General features: G+C 30.5%; 2 protein-coding genes across 9 annotated transcripts; both read left to right on the top strand.

Moving 5' to 3' along the window:
- The first annotated feature begins 869 nt into the window (after positions 1 to 869).
- LOC111297714 (uncharacterized) lies at positions 870 to 9,634 on the top strand. Of its 6 annotated transcripts, none has more exons than XM_089740956.1 (11): positions 870 to 1,080; positions 1,255 to 1,601; positions 1,765 to 1,836; positions 1,984 to 2,055; positions 5,039 to 5,533; positions 5,880 to 6,029; positions 6,991 to 7,095; positions 7,709 to 7,756; positions 7,903 to 8,339; positions 8,864 to 9,083; positions 9,395 to 9,634. In XM_089740956.1, exons 2-11 carry the CDS (start codon positions 1,262 to 1,264, stop codon positions 9,418 to 9,420), a joined length of 1,965 nt encoding a protein of 654 aa, XP_089597082.1. In that variant the 5' UTR covers positions 870 to 1,080; positions 1,255 to 1,261; the 3' UTR covers positions 9,421 to 9,634. The 6 variants fall into 6 exon arrangements, with proteins under 6 accessions (XP_089597082.1, XP_089597081.1, XP_022748089.2 ...); XM_089740955.1 differs by having other exon boundaries at positions 9,306 to 9,634; XM_022892354.2 differs by having other exon boundaries at positions 871 to 1,080; positions 7,015 to 7,095; positions 8,864 to 9,634.
- Positions 9,635 to 10,262: 628 nt separating this feature from the next.
- Positions 10,263 to 20,894, top strand: LOC149515840 (histidine-containing phosphotransfer protein 1-like). 3 transcript variants are annotated; one of them, XM_089740952.1, is made up of 6 exons: positions 10,263 to 10,867; positions 17,105 to 17,235; positions 17,340 to 17,408; positions 18,053 to 18,127; positions 19,488 to 19,560; positions 20,647 to 20,894. In XM_089740952.1, exons 1-6 carry the CDS (start codon positions 10,847 to 10,849, stop codon positions 20,686 to 20,688), a joined length of 411 nt encoding a protein of 136 aa, XP_089597078.1. In that variant the 5' UTR covers positions 10,263 to 10,846; the 3' UTR covers positions 20,689 to 20,894. The 3 variants fall into 3 exon arrangements, with proteins under 3 accessions (XP_089597078.1, XP_089597077.1, XP_089597076.1); XM_089740950.1 differs by lacking the exon at positions 10,263 to 10,867 and adding an exon at positions 15,992 to 16,544; XM_089740951.1 differs by lacking the exons at positions 10,263 to 10,867; positions 19,488 to 19,560 and adding an exon at positions 15,933 to 16,544.
- The last annotated feature ends 107 nt before the right edge of the window (positions 20,895 to 21,001 follow it).

Genomic DNA, 21,001 nt, shown 5'->3' with positions numbered 1-21,001 from the left:
GTTCACACCCTTGTGAGGTATTATCCGCTTTGGCCCCCTTTGACCTTACAGTTTTGTCCTACAAAAGGCGTCTCACAAGAAAGAGATGGAATGAACCCTTTTATACCCCAGTGACTCTTCTATTATGTTCAATGTGGGATTCAGGACTCTTCTTTAAGTCTGTGACACTTGAACTTTTCTATCAAATCTGGTTATACTTCTCTCTTATTATTCTTTTTTTATCATATTTCTTTCTATTTTATAAATTAAAATCATTTGTTTAGTTATTATAAATTTCATATTAAAAATATTTATTTTAGTATAAATTTTATAAAAAACAAATAATTATTTCTTTCAACATGACATATGTGTACATTTTTTGCTACATAGTGTAATTTTTACGTCATATTTTATGTTTTATTCTCAACCTTTTTAAAAATCACCTCTTAAATAATATAGAAACTTTAAGTTCATTAGTATCTTATTTTAAATATATTCGTAATATATTTTATTTTCATTGTTGAGAAATATTGTAATCCAACTCCAAATAAAAGTCGGGTGGGAAGCTGCTGAATTGTTGAAATTCGAAAGTCTTTGCAAAGTCTTCTTTAAAATTTAATCACGAGTTCTTGAAGCTCGAAAGTCTTGGCAAAGTCTTTTTTAAAATTTAAATTTTGTTAAAAATATTTTATTATTAAAAATAAAATTCAATATTATACGGCGATTTCTTAATCTTAGTTAGAATATGTCGTCTGCGTTGTAATCTTTTTTGTTAGCATTCACATTATATTAATATATTAATATGGCTGTTCACATGATAAGCCAGAACGTGACAGCTGGGGTCACACAATAAGAGCATAAAATAATACAAGTAGTAAACTAAAAGTAAATATATTTAACATATAAACTAATTGTCTGCAATTTTCTTGTTTGTAAGGCAAGGTTTTATTCATTATGAAACTGGATGATTACAGTAGCACATTAAGGACTACAGTAACACGTTTCAGGGTTCACCACTTGCAGTAGAGCCAAAACAACGGTTATCGAGTCTTAATCTTGGCAACTTCAAGCAGAGTAGCAACATTCATTTTATTTATTCCTGTAAGTTGAGTATTTTAACTTTTAACAGTTTCATGAATTCCATATACATTTGTAGGAAATTAAAAAAAAAAAAATTCAATTTTGGTGCTTGGGGCAAATTTGTATTTCAGATGTTTATATTCATTTTAGTTAAATTAATCACTTTGATTCAGTAATTCTTTCATTTGTTTGAAGTTGAAAGATGGATGCTCATAATATTTGTTCGAGTGCAATTGTTGGCGAAGTTCTTATAGGACATGGGAACTATGCAAACTGGAAAGCTTGCATAAGGAACTATTTGATGATTCGAGATCTGTGGGACGTTGTGGAACAAACTTCAGAACCTCCAAAACATGAAGAAATTGGTGATGAGGCTGATTTGAAAAGGAATTTGAGTGCTTTACATGCTATTCAAATTTCATGTGCTCCAAACATACTCTCGTGCATTAACGAGGCCACTACAGCTAAAGATGCTTGGAACACTTTGGCCGAAATGTGCCAACAGCCGCCTATGTCTGATACAGATACAAAAACGGAATCAGGTTAATTCCCTCTCTCTCTTTTTCTTTTTCTCATTCTTTTTTTTTTTTTTTTGAGAAACCCTCTCTCTTCTTAAAAGAAAAGAAACATGAGTGCTTCAAGCTATTTAAATTTCATGTGCTCCAAACATGCTTTCTTATATTATCGAAATGACTACTACTATAGATTCTTCGAGCGGTTCGACCGAAATACGCCTGGTGTCGCCTAAGTCTGATACAGATACAAGAACGGAATCAGGCTAATTCTCTCTCTCTTTTTTTTTTTTTTTTGAGAAACTCTCTCTCTCTTGTTAAAAGAAAAGAAACATGAGTGCTTTAAATGCTATTCAAACTTCATATGCTCCAAACATGCTTTCTTATATTGCCGACATGACTACTGCTATAGATGCTTCAAACACGTCGGATGAAATATGCCAACAGTCGCCTAAGTCTGATTCAAATACAAGAACGGAATCAGGTTAATTCCCTCTCTCTCCCTTCTTTTTTTTTTTTTTTTGAGAAACCCCCTCTATTGTTAAGAAAAAAAGAAACATGAGTGCTTTACAAGCTATTCAAATTTCATGTGCTCCAAACATGCTTTTTTATATTATCGAAATGACTACTGCTATAGATTCTTTGAGCGATTCGACCGAAATACGCCTAGTGTCGCCTAAATCTGACACAAATACAAGAATGGAATTAGGTTAATTCCCTCTCTCTCTCTCTCTCTCTAAAAAACCCTCTCTCTTTTTTAAAAGAAAAGAAACATGATTAAAAAACCTAAGGAAAAAAAATAAGAAATTGAGAGCTAGGAAAGAATGTATCTTTTCTTGGAAATTCAAGAAAAATGAGTAGTTTAAGGCCAGTTAGTCGTTTTGAGAATGAATTGTTTAGGTGGGTGACTAGGCGGTGCTTGGTGGTTTTTATGGTATAATTGGTGGCTTTTGGGGACTGATGGTGGTGGTATAGTGGTAGCTGAGAACTGACGGTTCTTTGGGGGTAGTTCTCACAGACAAGTTTTCAACCAAGAATTAAGGGCATTTTTGTCTCCATAATAATATATCGTTACATTTAAATATGTACATTATTCATGTTACACCAAACTGTATTTGATTTAGATAAAACCACCGGACATTAAATTATTTTCATTCCATAACATCGAAGTGTAATTCTCCTAATTCCATTTTTGTGTTAGAACAATCCATGTTACTATTCACCGCTCTCTCCTCTCAACAAAACTGTCACGTTTTTATTTTTGTTGATCAAATTTTTTCAACTTCTATATCTTATTATTTTTTATTTATTATTGATAAAATTATAAAAAAATATGTTAAAAATTTTGAATAAAATGATTTTTAAATATATTTTTAAAAATTTAATTAATTAAAATATTTAAACTAATAGAAATCAAAATTAAAAAATTTTGACCAAAAAATTAACTGTAATAGTTTAACTTGGACAAAAGAAATACAATTTTTAATTATTATTTATTAAAAGTAGACTTGGACTTGAGTCAAGCCCAAGCAACTCTTTCCTAAGCCTTAATATATAAAAAATAGGATTCTGGGTGCATTATTGTTATAAAAGTGTAATCCTCTTACATAACACTCTTATAACACCAACTTTATTAAGTGTCTAACTTTTCCCCTTCATTTTTTTTTTTTAATCTTTTGGGCTTTTGGGATGCTTCAATCGTTAGCTTCTATAATATTATCAGTTTGGTCAACGTTAGCTTCTTATAATGTAAAAAAGAAAAAAAAATATTTGTTGCTTCTAATGCATAATAATACCTGCAAAATTCATTGATCAGTATTTTCATTGCATCAAATGTTGAGAATTCGGTATTTAAATTAGTTAATTCATATAATTATTTTTATAATATGACATTCAATAAATTTAAATTTTAAATATCAATATTTATAATTTTTTTATATATATTTAAGCTGCGATCTCCTTTATACAAAAAAAAAAAAATCAAATGAAGATGACAATTAACCGTTAGGTTGACAAAAATGATTATATTATTTTTATTTTATAAATTTAAAAGCTTTTTATTTATAATAGAAGTCTTTTTAATAATTCAATGTAATAAAAGTACTTTATCTATCCAATTTTAAATGTCCACCCCTTTTTTTAATGTCTTTAAATGATTTTTTTTTCATTTTTAAAGACCTTATACTGTTATTTTTTATATTTAAATTTATTTTTTATGTTTTACTTTTTAAAATAAAAATATGGTTCACATTCATATTATAAAAAATTGTGTTGATAGTATTAAATACACAAAAATCAAAACTTCTATTTTAATACGAGTAAAAAAAAAAAAGAAAGACATTAAAATAGGAGGAAGGAAATACCTTATTTACATGTCTCACTTCTTTTTTTAGTTAGTTTTTTTTTTTTTTTAATTTTAAGAAACACCTAAAAGATATGTGTTACCCCTTTAAATTTGCTTGTGGACTTAAAAAACTATAGTAACAATATATTTGATAATTTCTCATACAAAAATCTTAAAAATTCTAATATTAGCCAACATATTAAATCTCAGTCACATATTAAGATATAAAAAAATGTAATTAAAGCATTAATTTTTTGAAAAAATAACCTACATAAAAATCAACTAAAAAACCTAAACGAAAAATAACAAAATTTTCATTAAAAAATTACCAATATAGAATTTAAATATTTTTTCAAAAAAAAAAATTGTCTCATGAAAATGAAAAAGTAAATTAAAAAACTAAAGACACTAAATTTGAAAATTTTTAATAAATTTCAAAAGAAAAAAATTAACAACAATAACAACTAAAATAACCATATAAAAAACTCTTAGATATAATATTTTTATTTTTTTTAATCTCAAAAGTCCAAGAATTTAAAGAGATAAAATTTTAAAATTATTTTATAAAAATTAAAAGAAAATCCCAGGTGAACCATTTAGTAATGATTCATAAGTAACTTTAAAACTCTAAGGATTAAAAAATATTCAATTAGAATTTTGAGGATAAGGAATGCAATTTACTTTTTACTTGAGGCTTTTGTTGTTAATTATTTATTTTCAAAAGCATAAAAAGGGGACCGTGTTTGGCTATAAAAGCATAATATTTTTAAAGATTATATACAAAATATGTAATTATTTTAAATAACATTTAAATAACAAGATGTACTCTCCTTCTTTTAAATAAATCAGTGAATTCAGGATTTTTTAAAAAGTGTGTATTTATAATATATAATTATTAATAATAAAAAGATATTCAGTACAAAATTTTGGAGTATTTTTCCAGTTGTTTTATTTTTCAATTTTTGATGAATTTATTAATTTTATCGACCAAAAAATATTCAAGAGAAAATTCGGAGATATTTTTTGAATTGTTTTATTTTTGAATCTTTAGGGTGAAAATGGACACCCTATATATGTACACGTGAGTCCGTCCGTAAACTGATTACGTTATAATTGGTGATAGTGGCTGCGGTTGTTAAACGCACTGACATTTTGGACTTGATCAAGTCTATTTTCCGAAATGACTTGGAAGCTACAAATCGTCTCTTGACGGCGAAACCGCAATTAATCAACGCCGAAGTATTTAGGACCACTGTCCGCAGGCCGATTCATTTAGCAGTCACGGCAGGTAACTTGGAAATAGTTAATGAATTGCTAAGCTACATGTCGGAAGAAGACGTGAAAGCGCAAGGTTCCTCCGGTCGCACAGCTCTTCACCTTGTCGCATGCTCCCCTGGAAACACCGAGATTGCCAAAAGCTTGATCGGAAGGAACAAGAAATTGCTTACTTTTCCAGATAAACATGGGTTTATTCCACTTAGTTTCGCATGTGATAGAGGCAATAAAGATATGACTCACTACCTATATAACGAGACTACACTAGCATATCTACTCTCACGAGAAAATAAAACTCAAGCAGCCTCGGTCGTCAGTTCGTGTATTCGAAGCAAATTGTTTGGTAAATACTAATAAAACCCCTTTCTTTCTTATATAATAAATCTTGTGGAGTTTTTAACTTGAACACTCCCTTTGTGAAAGTTATTTTTGACGTGGTTTAATTATAATCATAAAATCCTTACTCATAACAAATAAATAAATAAATTTTATTTAAATATTTTCATTAGATAAATTTAATTTTTTATTAATTAATTTGATTTCAATTGAAATTTTGTAATTGTGACTAAACCATGTTAAATTATTATGTTAATTCCCAAAAAAACTGAATCAGTGGAATAAAAGCTCATATATTTGTGACGGCTTATATAAGTCTTTTTTTTTTTTTTTTGATATCTTCTTTTCATCAGATGTTGCTTTGGATATGCTCCGCCGTTGCCCAAAATTAGCAGTCGCTAAAACCTCAGTTGGATCGAATGCTGTTTTAGAACTGTCTCTTCAACCTTCTGCATTCCTTAGCTGCTGTGGGCTCTCATTTCGGCAACGCATGATTTATTCTTGTCAGTATCACTACTCTCTTTCTCACTATCAAATTTTCTTTCTACCCAATTTCTTGATTCAAGATAATCTTTAACAAAAAAAAAAAAAAAAAAAAAAAGGGAATAATGCCCAAATATGTCCTCTAACTTTACTGAAAAATAGAAATAAGTTAATGATATTTTATTGCATGAAATTTTTTATTTTATTATAATTAGACTCTTGACAATATAAAATAAATTTTTTGTTAATATTTTTAATTGTATAATTTAATTTGCAAAAAATACTTAGATTTATTTTGAGCTTTGAATGACAAATATTTGAGAAAATGTTGTTTTGAAAATTCTACCAATTGGACATTATTTATTATTTTTAAGATTTAATAAGTATAATTATAATTAAATAAAAGTAGTCTTAATTTTATATAATAAAAGATTCAATGTTTATTTACATTTTGGAGTAAAATTCGAGGATTTAATTGGGTATTACGTATTAAAAAAAGATAATCCCTTTTTACGAAATATATTTCCAAAGTATATATGGGACAATTAAGTGCCAGGTAGAGTTTCCTTTTCTTAGCTAAAATCATTTAATTAAATAGATGATAGTCAACAAAACTCAATTACAGCATCAAAGATGCCATACACGTATGTCTTACATAAAAAATAAAAAAAAAAAAGCAGCAAAAGCCAAAAATTTGACAATAAAAACCAAACCATTATTAATTAATCACAACACACTATACAATGACTGCCATGAGATCCTAATTAAAGTTAAATCTTGGTGTCTTGAATTGTTATTGATATAACATGAGGTCCTAATTAAAAGTAAAACTTGGGCAAAGTTCAGCCCCCAAAGTTGATTTTAGCCAAAAACAAATAAGTGCAATAAACGCTGGACGAATAAATGAGTTTGCAACTGTGGAAAAGAGAGAGAGAGAGAGAAAGTATACAAAAATATTAAAATAGTCCATTGTTGTCGAAGGTTTAAAGATAAAACATTCGGCAGCTTTGTCCAGTGGTGACGATGTTCGTATAAATACTCTGGAACAACAAGATCAAAAGGAAACGAAAAACTTCATGATGCAAGGTATGCTTTACAAGACTTGAATAAAAGCACACTTCATTTCTTAATATTTGGTTTTCTGATAATAGAAAATTAATTTCTTTTTATTAAGGTTTCTTTTATGGAGCATTATTATATTTAGTGGCAATTTAGCTACTAAAATTAGTAGTTATATTATATATTATGATTATGTGCAATTCTTTTATTTCACTCTTGAAATGATCTAATCACAACAAACAATCATGTAGCAACCAGCAATTTTAAGTGTTGGGTTTCACACAATATATTTTGATGGATTTTACATAATTTTAAATGATTATTCATTAATTGTTTACAATACTTACAGATGATATATTTTCATTAAACATGTACAAGGATTGAACTATCCAGTCAAACTTGAAAGCCCTTGGAATCTTTGTGAAGGATTGAACAAAATTAAGATTAAATTCGTTAAACGTACTTAGTTAAAATGAGACTTGTTTAAAATTCAAATTCAAAGTTCGAGCCTAACCCTTCCTGAATTATATAATATATTTTTAATATTTATATATTATATAATTTTATATTATGAAAAATGATAAATATATATAACATTGTCTTATAAGCATTTTAAAGTAATACTACTTCACTTTTACAGGGAAAGAGAAACTGTTTGAATTTTGGTCAATTCTTTTGGAATTCTTTGGTATGTTACCTGACCACTTAACGGCTTTCGGTTATACATATATATATATATATATGTATATATATATATATATTCAACTCTTGCTCTAGCAACAAATTATTCTATTCTAGTAATTAGTTAGTTAAAACCTATATTTATTTCTGCAGGAATCAAGCAACTCTATGATTTGAAGCTGACCCATGTCTATGCTCATGAGCTTCTGCTTTTGATCTCTAAGACGATAGCGGGTTTAAGTGTTGAAGAAATTCATCAAAGTTTAGTGGAGGAGGCAATCATCAACGCTTCTGAGCGGGGGATGACGGAGTTTATTGTCGAAATCATTAAATCTAATCCAGATTTATTGAGGACTCTTGACAACGACGGCAAAAACATTATAGAGATTGCAGTTGCATATCGACAAGAAAAAGTTTTTAGCCTCATATATGCTCATGAGGTTCTGAAGTATGATTTGTCTACTTTCGCAGATAACTATGATAATAATTTGTTACATTTGGCAGGGCTACTAGAAGCTCAATCCCAGCTTAAGCTTGATCAAATCTCAGGAGCAGCTCTGCAAATGCAAAGAGAACTACAGTGGTTCAAGGTCATCATCATTCTCTCTCTCTCTCTCTCTTTTTTAATTCATCATATTTTTTAAGAATAGTGAAGTCTATGTGTAAATTGCACTTTTAGTCTAAATTAATCCTTTTAGTTTTTATAATTTTTCATTTAATTAATGACTTTGAGTTTTTTTGTTTTATTTTCATCTTTTTGAATTTGTTTCAAATGCATATAACCATCATCACCATGTCATTAAAATATGAACAAAATTTTCCACGCAGTAGGTTCTAAAAATAGGTTGTGGATGACAAAAAATGAGTATTTTTAGATCATGAATAAAAATAAAATATTATAAAGAGGTGACGTATTAATGAAATATAAAAGTCACTCAATTATGTTATGTATAATTAAAAAATAACTATGAAAAACAAAAAACCTGAGAAATCTTTTGGCTTATTCTATACCAATTCTCATCTCATTGAAGTTAAATTATGTTATAGTCCCAATCCAAAAAGGTTTTGAGAAAACGTTATCTAATTTTTGGGGTTATATGAATGATGAATATAGGAGGTGGAAAGCATTGTACCACCAGCGTATAAAGCACACAAAAATAAAAGTCAGGAAACTCCTTATGAAGCATTTGATCGAAGCCATGCGAAGTTGATAAAAAAGGGGGAGCAATGGATGAAGGATATAGCACAATCATCTACGATTGTTGGCAGTCTTATCATTACCATTATGTTCGCTGCTCTTTTCACTGTTCCGGGAGGCAACAATCAAGAAACTGGTATTCCCTTACTCTTGACCAAAAAACTTTTCAAGCTATTCATAATCTCGGATGCTATTTCTCTCTTTGCTTCCTCCACTTCCGTGTTGATATTCGTTGGCATCCTAACATCACGATATTCGAAGGATGATTTCCTCACATCGTTACCCACGAAATTGATTATCGGACTTTTGGCCCTCTTTTTTTCTATTGCGACAATGATGGTAGCTTTTTGCTCCACAGTTATTATCTTGCTAAAGGGCCAATTAGAGCTTGTTATTCCTATCGTCATGCTAGCAGCCATTCCAATTTGTATCTTTGTGTGGTTGCAGTCTCCACTTCTTGCTACGATTTTTAGCTCAACCTATGGACCTGGGATCTTTGATAGGAAAATGAAGAAATGGCTGTAATTTTATGACTTTCCATGATATGTGTAATTGTGGTTGTAAAAGATGCCACTTTTATGTTTGCTGTCATTTGGAATTGTCACTTACAAGAAGTTATGGTTTTTTCACGTAAGTACTCACTTGGAATTAATTCTAGTATTTATCTTTGTATTAATGTTGCAATAACCTCTTCTTAATTGTTAAAATTGCTAACACATTTATGGATCGAATTCTTCAATATATAGGAAAATGAAGAGATGGCTTTAGACAACTAAGTATATATATTAAGCTTTGTATGTAATACAACTATATACGTATGGAAGTATGTTCACAATAGTAAGATGATACAAATTTTATGTTTGGTTGGAAAGACATGATGTAAACGATTTTTTAATCCAAAAGGTAATTTTATAAAATGTGGACTACCCAAGCTGATCCGATTTTAAAAATTAAAATGAGTTCAATATAAAGCTATTAAAAATTTTACAATTGACATTTCTAACTTGAATCATCTATATCCAAAATGACTTGAATAGAAAGCTGTTCAAATTCAAAATGATTTGATTTTTCAATCACATAAAATAACTTAAAAGGGATATAACCCCACTCGCTCAATTGCCGCCTATGTATGCATCTCTTATTATGTAAACTAAATTAGTTATAGGAATCAGTAAAATTAGTTCATTGAAGACGTCAAAATTAACCAATAATATTACATTGTACACTTTTTTTGTATAGATGCTCAAAAAATTATTACTGAAATCTTGAGATATCATTTATGTAATCAATCTTTCTAATGTTTAAACAGCCAAAACCTATCATTGCCAGCGTTGATCCCATAATTAGCATTCCCAGCCTACCAACTACCACGTATTTGATAAAATTCCTAATTGAAACACCATCACTGCCATACCCCTGTTTCATCTCCATTCATACACCACTTTTTGATACAAGAGCTCAGTACTTTCTCTTCATGGTCTTTCTAGCTTCTCGACCTTAAATCAGTTTCAAGACCAAATCATCTTTCTCCTACCGTCCTTGTATAATACCAAAAAGGAATTCCTTTCGGACTAAGTCAAAGCCATAATCCGTTAGCCCCCTTTCTTTTTATCCGGGACACTTCCCTCTTTCCCTCTTAAGAAAAAAAAAAGTTCGAACACCTCCAAACCGGTCAAACTAAATAAGTTTCCCTCCATTGTTATGAAATGTTTTTTCGAAGGTTTAATATTGCTTAGTTGCTAGCGATTTCAAATTATATGTCCAGGAGTCGTGCTTGGGTAAACTGAGGTTAATTCGAAGAAATTTTCTAGGGGGAATTAAGGAGAACCCCCCTTCTTATGGAACTCATCGACAACATCTTACTTTTCAGAGAGATCGGGCTGCACCAGCATCAATCTAATGCAAGTTCCCAAGGTGAAGGTACAGCAACCGTGTTTCATTTTACTAATTTTCCTGAATTATGGTATGTAGAAAAATTTTTTGGAATTGTTCAAGTGCTATGGTGATATTGCTAATGTGTACATTCCTGCTAAGAGAAATGTTTGGGGTCAAAGATATGGTTTTATCAACTTTGGGAATGTGTATGACGTTGAAAGCTTACGAGCATCTTTGGATTTTATTTGGATTGGTAGTTTTAAACTTAGGTTCTTCAAAGCTAAGAGATCATCCGGAGTTCAACATGTAACGTCGCCTAAGCCTAAAGGTTCTAGTAGTAAGTTTAAGGTTCCTCATAATAATTGTAAATCTTATGTGAAGGTGGTAAAAGGTGGATGGTCAGGAAAAGAAAATGCCTTAGACACCTATAAAACTTGTTAGAGTCTAGGTTAGAGAAAAAGGATCTTTCATGCACGGTTAATGGGGAAAAAGCTAATAAGAATTTAGTTTCTGTTCCGCATGGATTTTGTTTGATCATATAGAAGTGTCTTTGGATAACGGCTCTTTATTTATCAAGATTAATTTTGATGAGATACTAAAAGCGATAATATGGAAAATTGTGAGAAGGAATAGTCTTATCAGAGTCCTATAGTAGAGGTGCATATTTCTGTTCAGTCCAACGAGTTTTGCAATGAACCAGCACAAGCTTGTCCTTCTCCTTTGAATGATGGAAGTCCACGTAAGTAGTTATTCTCTCGAAAGATAGTCTAGTGGTTCTGGTTTGATTGCTAATTCTAATGTAGTATTGAGTAAACCTAGTATCAATGGTGGTTGTTTATAAATGGTTGGATATGGCATTAGCAAGGGGGTACTTGTGGAGAGTCGGGCATTGGAAGATAATTTGAGTTCTAAGTCTGTGAGCCTAGATGCAGAAGTCAAAGAAGAGAAATAAGAGGAATGTTTTGAAAACAATGTGAGTGTCTTTACTTAGAAATTTGACGAGAATGATATTATTTGTGAAGTTGTTGAAGATGCTTTAGATTACTCTTGTAGGAAAAATTGAGATTTTAAAAATTTAAGGAAAAAACGTATGAAATACAAATGGAGTAGAAAGAAGGCTCATTCAAAGACTACAATTTGTATTCATGCTCCTTCTATGATTTTCGAAAGTGATAATTGCATTTCAGATAATGTCATTCGAAGGAGAAATTCTGTGCATAGAAAGAGGAGGCTATCAAAACTTAACAGATTGGAAAAAGTCTTGGGTTTTCCTTTGTAGGTGACAAAGAAATAATTATTGAGAAATTGATGGAAATAGAACGTCTCATCAGAGTCCTATATTAGAGGTGCATATTTCTGTTCAGTCCAAGGAATTGAGCAAAGAAAGCTTGTCCTTCTCCTTTGAATGATGGAAGTCTAGGCATGTTTTTATTCTCTCAAAAGTAATTCTGGTGGTTCTGGTGTGGTTCCCAATTCTAGTGTAGTATCGAGTGAACCTACTAACAATGGTGCTTGTTTAGAAATGATTGGATATGGAATTGGCAAGGGGGTACATGCGGAGAGTGAGCCATTGGAAGATAGTTTGAGTTCTATGTCTGTAAGCTTAGATAAGGAAGTTGAAGAAGAGAAAGATGAGGAATGTTTTGAAAATGATGTGAGTGAGTTTAATAAGAAATTTGATGAGAATGATATTATTTGTGAAGTTGTTGAAGATGATTTAGATTACTCTTGTAGGAAAAAATTGAGATTTTAAAAAATTTAAGAAAAAAAGTATGAAATAAGGCTTATTGAAAGACTACAGTTTGTATTCATGCTACTTCTGTGATTTTAGAAAGTGATAATTGCATTTCAGATAATGTTATTCAAAGGAGAAATTCTGTGCATAGAGAGGAGGCTATCAAAACTTGAGAGATTGGAAAAGGTCTTGCGTTTTCCTTTGCAGGTGACGAAGAAATCATTATTGAGAAATTGTTGGAAATAGAACGAAGGGATCTGAATGACAAATGATAACAACTAATGTTTTATGGGTGTTGCAAGAAGAATATGGTCTACACTTTGGTATTGGGGCTTTATCACTAATTTTCATAACTTCGATAGCTGTTCGCTTTTTGTTGTTTGCATTTTGCTATTAGCATGAAGCATATCAGTAACCTCTCTTTTTTACGAATGATTCTATGGAGTACTTTACATAACCATAATAGGGTTGGTTTTATCATAGGCGTTCATATCATGAAGTGTTAGGTGTAATTGTTCTTTGGTGTAGTACCTTGATGTTAGGTTCTTTGTTCTAATGCTCACATTCAGATTCTCTTCGATGCTTCATGTGGGTTGTACTGGACTTATGGATCTTTTCTTTGCTAGTTATGACTAGCTTTGTAGCCTTTGAGTTACATTAATAAATTTTGGCTTAACAAAAAAATATATATATAAATCTAACAACAAATAGATTTAATTATTTCTCTCTTAATTTTTTAGGTAAAATATTCAGTTATCGTTTAATATTGTATAGTAATAAAAATAGATAAATTGATAAAAATAAAAATATTGTTGCTATGATTTGATCTAGAAAAGAGAATTTCGAATTTATGACTTTAAATTATACTTATATTAATTATTGAGCTAAATATTGGTGTACACATTTTTACTATGGCTTATACTTTGAAAAGAAAATAAAATTATATTTTTCAATATTCATAAAAAACTTTCTTGGATTTTTGTTTTAAAATTTATGCATTTTCTAATTAAAAGAAAATAAATAATTATTTATTTTTCAAAATAACTATAAAACTAAACTGCCGCTAAACTTATTACCTTTCACCTATTTAATGGTATAAATGAATTAAACTACTCATAAGTTATTGGATATCAATTCGAAAGAAATTCAAGCTTGCTTTGTTCATTGTCATACCGAGGTCAAACTATTTTAGTCATGAATTGAGCTGAATTAGAGTAGTTTAATATTATATTTGAAAAGTTAACAAGTTTAATCGAATATAATTTAATTTTTTTTATTTTTTTAATATATCTATATATAAATAATTAACAAAAATATATTATTCAATGTTAATATTTTAATTTTATCAAATTTATTTACTTGAGTTTAAGTGACTCAATTAATTTACAAGTCGAATTTGAAAATAAAATATAAAATTCAATCGAACTCAAAATAAAATGTTGTCCCCTCAAGAATTATAGAATAAAGTGCAGTATTCTAGTGTTGTCCCCTCAAGAATTATAAAATAAAATATTGGGTTATCCACAATTACCAAAGATAAAAGGTTAAAATTTTATATTTAAATAAATAAAAAATTAAGGTTGATTACAAAATAAAATAAAATAAAAAAATTAAAAGCAATGTGTAAGCTTATACTCATTTAATCAATTGTCATTGGGTAAGTTAGAGACAAAAGTCAAAAAAAAATCTTAAAAAAAAAAAAATTGAAGACTTAAAAACAAGAAAGAGTGATTGCCGAATTGTTTGTAAATAAAGGTTGCATGAAAAAGAAACTTATAAATAATAAAAAAATGTGATAGCCAAACCTTGCAAAAAGTAAAAGAGTGCTTGAATCAAACTTATAAATAAAAATAATACTTGTTGAAATTAGAGAAAAATAAAAAACAAGATTTGAAATGCAAAAGAGATCTTAAAAAAATTACCTCTTTGATTTAAAAAAAATTAAAAAAGTAAAATTTTATTATTAAAAAATCTGTCGACAATAACTTAATTAAAAAAAAATAAAAAAATTTCTTTGACCAAAGTAGTTCCATTAATAGTTTTGTTATTAGCAAATCTCATCAATTCCATATTCATGTATTTATATGAAAAAGACAGCAAAATCATGCATCCAAGAATCCAAATTCAATTCCTTTTAGAAAATATCAATAAAAAGAATAATACAAAAAACAAAGACATTAAAATATTAATCGTCAAAAATTAGTAACCAAACAAAATCTTACATCCTTAAATAAATGCACCTATTGTACATATGTGCATATCCACAACCAAAAACATCTATAATCAAACACAAACCATACCCCACGATAGTATTCCACTTGCTCGTGTATTCATGGAACCCATAAGAGCAATCAAAACACGAATCATGAATATGCTTTTTGTTTCCAGTTTGTACATCGCAATTGTATACACAATCTTAAGAACAAAGTAAATCCTTATATATTAATTAATTAATGGATTAGGTGAGATATTATAAGATAATTGATTTGTTCTCTCTTTTCGTTTTCTTTTTTCGAAATTTCAGATTAATGAAGAATCTTTGGTAATGACCAAAGTGAACACCTAAACCTCTGGCTTCGCAAATACACAACTAAAAGAAACCTATAAAAATAATATATATATATATATATATATATATATATATATATACATGAATTTTTCACCGGTTAACCTTAAAGAAAAAAAAAAAACATATTTTTAAAGACAATGATAAGATAGAGCCTTTTTTTTTTTTCTAAGCCAAGTAAGTTTATTCATTGAGAGATAAAATCTCAAAGTAGTCCAAAAAACACCCAAAACAGAGGAGCCCTAACAATGAAATCCTCCAAAAACTAAGTAATCCCCCAAAAAGGAAACCAGACTTGTTAAAAATAAAGCTAGAACCCCTAATCAACTGATACAACTTTAACAGAGAACCTCATACAATGAAATCACAACAAAATAACAGGTAACGTCTCGATCTTGATGAAAATCAGCACTGAAAACCAAATCAGCTCAATAGACTGGCGTAAGAACCCAGATCGATTGGGATGCATGCACCAAGTCTAGCTACCCACCACCCAGATTAAGAGTGATCTTTTGAACCCAGTCTCGCCGCAGCAGGTTTTTGCCTCGATCTCCCTTCTCTCTTCTCTCTTCTCCCTTCTCCCTTTTTACGTCTCCCTTTTCCCTAAGCAAACTTCTAAAGTTTTTTTTTATTTTTTTTTTCAATGTATAAGAACACATATCAAGCTGAGTAGTGTAACTGAAGGAGGCTATTTTACTTTCAAAATTACCCTTCAAATTAGTCTTATTGTCCTATCCCATCTGGCTGAAAATTGAGCTTGGGGATAAGTTTAATATTAAGTTATAAATTAGTACTTTAAAAAATGTAATAAAATTTTAAGATATTAAATAATTATCTGAAAGAATTGAAAAGTTAAAATTTTCGATAAAGTTAATTAAGTCTTTTTATTTTAAGAGTATTTATTATGTCATACAAAAATAAAATTGTTTTGCTTGTGAAGAGAAAAACACGGCTGCGTATAGAATTTCCATGAATTCTCTATTTTTAAAGCATCACCCTCTCTTCCCACAAAATACAAATATATATCATGCTTCCATTTCCGTATTGCCAATGAACGCAACTGAAACGCCAGTTCGCCACTTGACCACAGACAATAAAGAGTGAGAGCCGTTTCATTTGCAATTTCAGTACAAGACAGACAAACCAGATAGAATCAATGGGGCTACTCTGTCTTTATCTTTCACATTTACATGCAAACCTCCACAATCAATTACTTGCCTTTGAAACTTCCTTTATATACCTATACTCACTCCTTTCTCTGTCACTACACTTACTAAATTCCCAACAAAGATTGCCAGTTTCTCTTCCTCAGACCTCTCTCTCGGTTGGGTTGTTTTAGTTTTTTCCCATCAATGGCTGATTCTGGTAGGGAGGCTTTCAACAGGCAGCTTCTTGATATTATCCGTTCCATGGAAGAAGAAGTAACCTCCCACCCTCCTTCCCTGCCTGTACTTTTGTTTCCTCTGATTTTGTATACGTATTTTAAGGAATATGACAACAAATTCCACGCGAATTACATTTGATTTCTGTGTCTATTTCATGAGGATTCTTCTTCCATAGTGTTGGTGTTGATTGATTCTTCTAAAACATGTACAAGATTGCTGGGATTGTTTGATTTATGTGACTTCAATCATGTTTCAATATTTTAACTTACACATTTTGGCATATATTTGAGATTAGCCTTTCTTTGGTTAATTCTGATAGAAAAGCAATGAAATTAAAAGAACCAATTTCATTTTTTAATTCCCAAAAAATAAAGAAAAACTATTTCTATAGAAATACATATAATTTTAAAACAACTTTAATTTGATTGCCTGTAGTAATCACAAAAATGATTTGACATCCTCTTGAGGAATCTTGGTTTTTGAATTCAATTTATATACTTGAACTTGATTAGGTTGTTGTTAGCTTTGGCTGCAACAATGAATAAGAAATTTCTGATCTTTGTGATTTTATTTATTTTTAATCCTATTTCTTGCAGGGGTTAGTAGACCATCGTTTTGCTATGGTTCACTCTATGAAGGAAAGAAATGGTCCTTTATTCTTTGCTTCATTGCTCCCTACGTTTTGCCGTGACTCCACAGCAACCTTGGGAGAGTTGACTGTTGCTTTGTATGTTGTTTTCTTGAGATTTATGGCTGCATTTGTGTGGGTATTTTTCACCATCTTTTGTTCACTGCAGACAGATTTGATTTGTGCTTTATCTTGTCTTGCAGGGATGAAAATGTTCTGGATTATCACGAACTGGATGAATTGTGTATTAAGATAAAAGGGAGCGCATCATGGTATGATATAGGTTTCTCATTTTGCCATGCACTGGTCGGAGAACAAGATTTTGGAATATTTATTTGGTTTGAATAAATACAGAATCTAAACATGAATATGGCTTTTAAGTATCTTTTTGATGATCAAACTATATATTCGTTGCACGTGGCATTCTAGCAAACAATTGGGAGTTAACATGTGATGATTCTGTGCTTTGCGCATTAAATAAAACTGTTATGGTTTATCTCCAAATCTTTTGCAATCGTAGTTCTAATTTACAAATATTGTCAGGAATATTTACAGTTGATATACAAACACGTATTTATGATCTTTCCATATCTCTTGCATACTTGCGTCACCAGACTAGATTGCTATCAGTTTGAGCTTTGGTTCATTAAAATGAACTTGTATTTTCTTTGTTCATTCTAGATAATCATTTCTTGGAGAAGTAACAAACTTTCTTGAATAAACAGTTGGATATAACCTTCAGTTTTACTTAATTTGTGGTTTCAAAACAATAACCACGCAATTTTGTTAGTTTCAAGAGTAATCATCCTACTTTAGGTTTCATTTTTCAGCAACAATCTCTGGTAATGTCTCATTATACATCATCATGGTGATTGGTGCATTTATCTAAAAGACTTTACTCTATTCGGTCTTCCAGTATTGGAGCTTGTCGTATGGCTCTTGCCTTTGGTGAACTTCGGCGAGCTATTGAGGATAGATCATCTAAAGAAAGGTTAGAAACTTTTGGTTTTCCATTGATCAATATCTTGCCATGCTATAAAAGGAAGGTACCTTTTGATCTAATAATTTGCTTTCTTAATTAATATTGGATAAATGTATCTGAATAATGTCCGAATTCTCTATACCAAAGCATATTTTGCTCTTCATCACAAAGAGGCACTCTATGGTATTTTTGGGAAGGAATGAAATGTGGATTGGCTGGAAAACCTTTGGAGGCAAAAAGACTCTTTGATTGCATAGATCATAGCCTCTTTGTTCTTAATAGACCGTATTGTTGTGCCATTGTGGAAAATATTTGTTGGTGGCTACTAAAAATAAATGCCAGTTGCATTTTTATAGTTAGATGTTCATATTTTAACATATTGCTTGAACTGTACTCTCTTTTCTTGAATTCACTAAGGTCAGCTCCGAATTGATGTGTCTAGTGTCAGTGATTTCAGCTGCTGATGAATTAGATCAGGGAAGCTACATTTTAGCAATGGCAGGCTTACTCATATATATTTATGGGTCGTTGTATGAGATAACTTAAAATAGTTGGATATTCATTTCTAGTAATCAGTAATTTACCTGAATAGGCACTTCATTATCTCATCCTTCTAACTAGAGCTCATCCAGCTATATATCGAGCTGCACAAATCAAGAGCAGTATGCAGTGGTTTATATCACAGTGGATAACTGGCCATCCATTTATCTTAGCAACTAAATCCTGCGTTTTGATTATACCTTAATTAGTGGTTGGTTTAAGAATCTAAAGATAGTACTATATCCTTCTCCTTTTAAGTCACAATAGTTCCATTTACTTTTGGTTTTATCAGTAATTGCTTCATTAGAGTTCTCATCTATCTCTAGTTGGTTCCTCTTTTACAAGCTCTCCTTTCTGAATACTGAGGTATTCAAGTAATGATAGCTTAAAGAGTAACAGAATTAGAAAAATCCTTAACTGGAACTTTTACATCAAATAAAATTCCATAGATGGTTAAAATTTTCTATACTGCACGTTGGATCAGTGGGGAAGACAGTGCTGCCCATGCTTTTGTTTTTTTAATCATAAATCTAGGTGATCAATCTTAAGGGAGGGATTTGGTATGTCATCTGTAACTTGTCTCTTATTTGCTATATCATAACGTCCAAGTTCTTTTACCAATATATGAGATATTAGTAATGGACTTGATGCAACTATCAATGGTTGATCACTCGTGCTTATCCATTTCTTCATTGCCATATGTTAATATGAGTTTAAACATAATTTGGAGAATAGAAGTGAACTATTTGTAGCAGGATAACAGTTTGTTATACATGCTGTTATTGCTATGACCTTGTACGTTAATGGGAAACTTGTCTTTCTATTTCAGCTGTGTCACAGCATTGAATGCAGCAAGACAAGAATTCTTGCTTCTGCAAGAGAAAATGGACACTCTTGTTCAGGTAGTGTGGGGTTTTTAAGTTATGTGATTTTTCAATATATAGTTTGCAAGATAGTATAAAGAAATGGATATATAGTTTATGTTGACTAATATATGTATACATGTGTATACATATATATGTGTGTATATATATATATATATTGTTTCCCTTTCTGTTATTATCTTCTCTGTTCATGTTGCTGATGATCATTTTGGAAGAGTTTGTTCTTATTTCTCATAAGGACACCGAATTAATAGCACTTAATGGTTTCTTGTTTCATTTTATGGAGTAGTTCTAGTTGCTGTTTTTCAAGCTCTCTCTTTCTCTCTGTCTGATGTGGTGATCACCAAATTCTGGGGCTAGATCTCATAGGAAGATATATCAAGCACCGCACGTACTTCCTAGCACTTTTGGTTATCCTTGAGCTGCTTATCTGCCTGTGACTTCATGCCTTAGTCTTGTTAGGCACCATTAAATCTCCAGTTTAATTTGTCAATTGAAAAGTATCACCTTATCACTTCTTATCCTGATCTCTTCTCCCCTGATTTTCAATATACTGATTTTCAATGTATGGTAGTTTAACACTCTGTTTGATTGGAAGGAAAGAAAATGGTGAGGAAGGAAATTTTCTAATTTAGTGGTTGAGCTACATAAGGACATGTTCTATTTTGTAGCTCAACCATTAGATTAGAGTTTTTTTTCTTTCTTACCTCTTTTTTCCTTCTTACTAAATGGAGTATAAGTGTTGTGTGGCCAAAAAAAAAAACCGGAGCATAAGTGTTTTGCTGACATAGACATGTAGAGAAATGCAGACATAGCATGATGACGTCCTAACTTAAAAGATACACAGCATGTTGAAACAGTACTATTTTCTGAAAGATGTTGCTTTAAATTTTTTGGTTCAACTATAGGAAGTAATCTTTTGCTCTTCTTTCGCCACATTCACTTGAATTGCTGGCCTAAATGGCCAAGTAGGAAAAAATAAAGTAACTGATTCATCAATTGTACCTGAAAATCTTGCAGTTATACTCTTTGTAGCTTTCATGGTTCTTTAACTTTATAGTTTTAGTTATTTTTACTTACTCTTGGATTTTTTTGAGATTGCAGCTGGAAAGCAGAATTGTCTCTCATGAAACAAATGGTCCATAAAAGCCGTTCTATGCAACGGACAGTACCATCCAAGTGACCCTAAAAAATAGTTAGTGAAAACTTTTCAGTTTCCTTGTCAGACTGTCGTCTGTTTGAACGTTAAATCTGCTTTCCGTTTTCAGTTTGTGGTGTGTCTAAGGCAAGCCAACAATAATATTGTTTTGAATAAGTCACTTGGTTCTCAATAACAGATAGCTTTGGACTCATTGCTGTTGTCTTGCTAATTTGATTTTATTTCTTGATTGAAAACTATCACTATCCCTCTCTAGAGACTAAGGTTATATACTGAAATTTAGAGTTCCCTTTATCTGGA

The sequence above is a fragment of the Durio zibethinus genome, chromosome 12 (genome assembly GCF_047325235.1).
Source record: "Durio zibethinus cultivar Kanyao isolate XHJ-2024 chromosome 12, ASM4732523v1, whole genome shotgun sequence".
NCBI lineage: Eukaryota > Viridiplantae > Streptophyta > Magnoliopsida > Malvales > Malvaceae > Durio > Durio zibethinus.
Note: the sequence above shows the minus strand (reverse complement) of the source record. Positions and strands in the feature narration are given on the sequence as shown.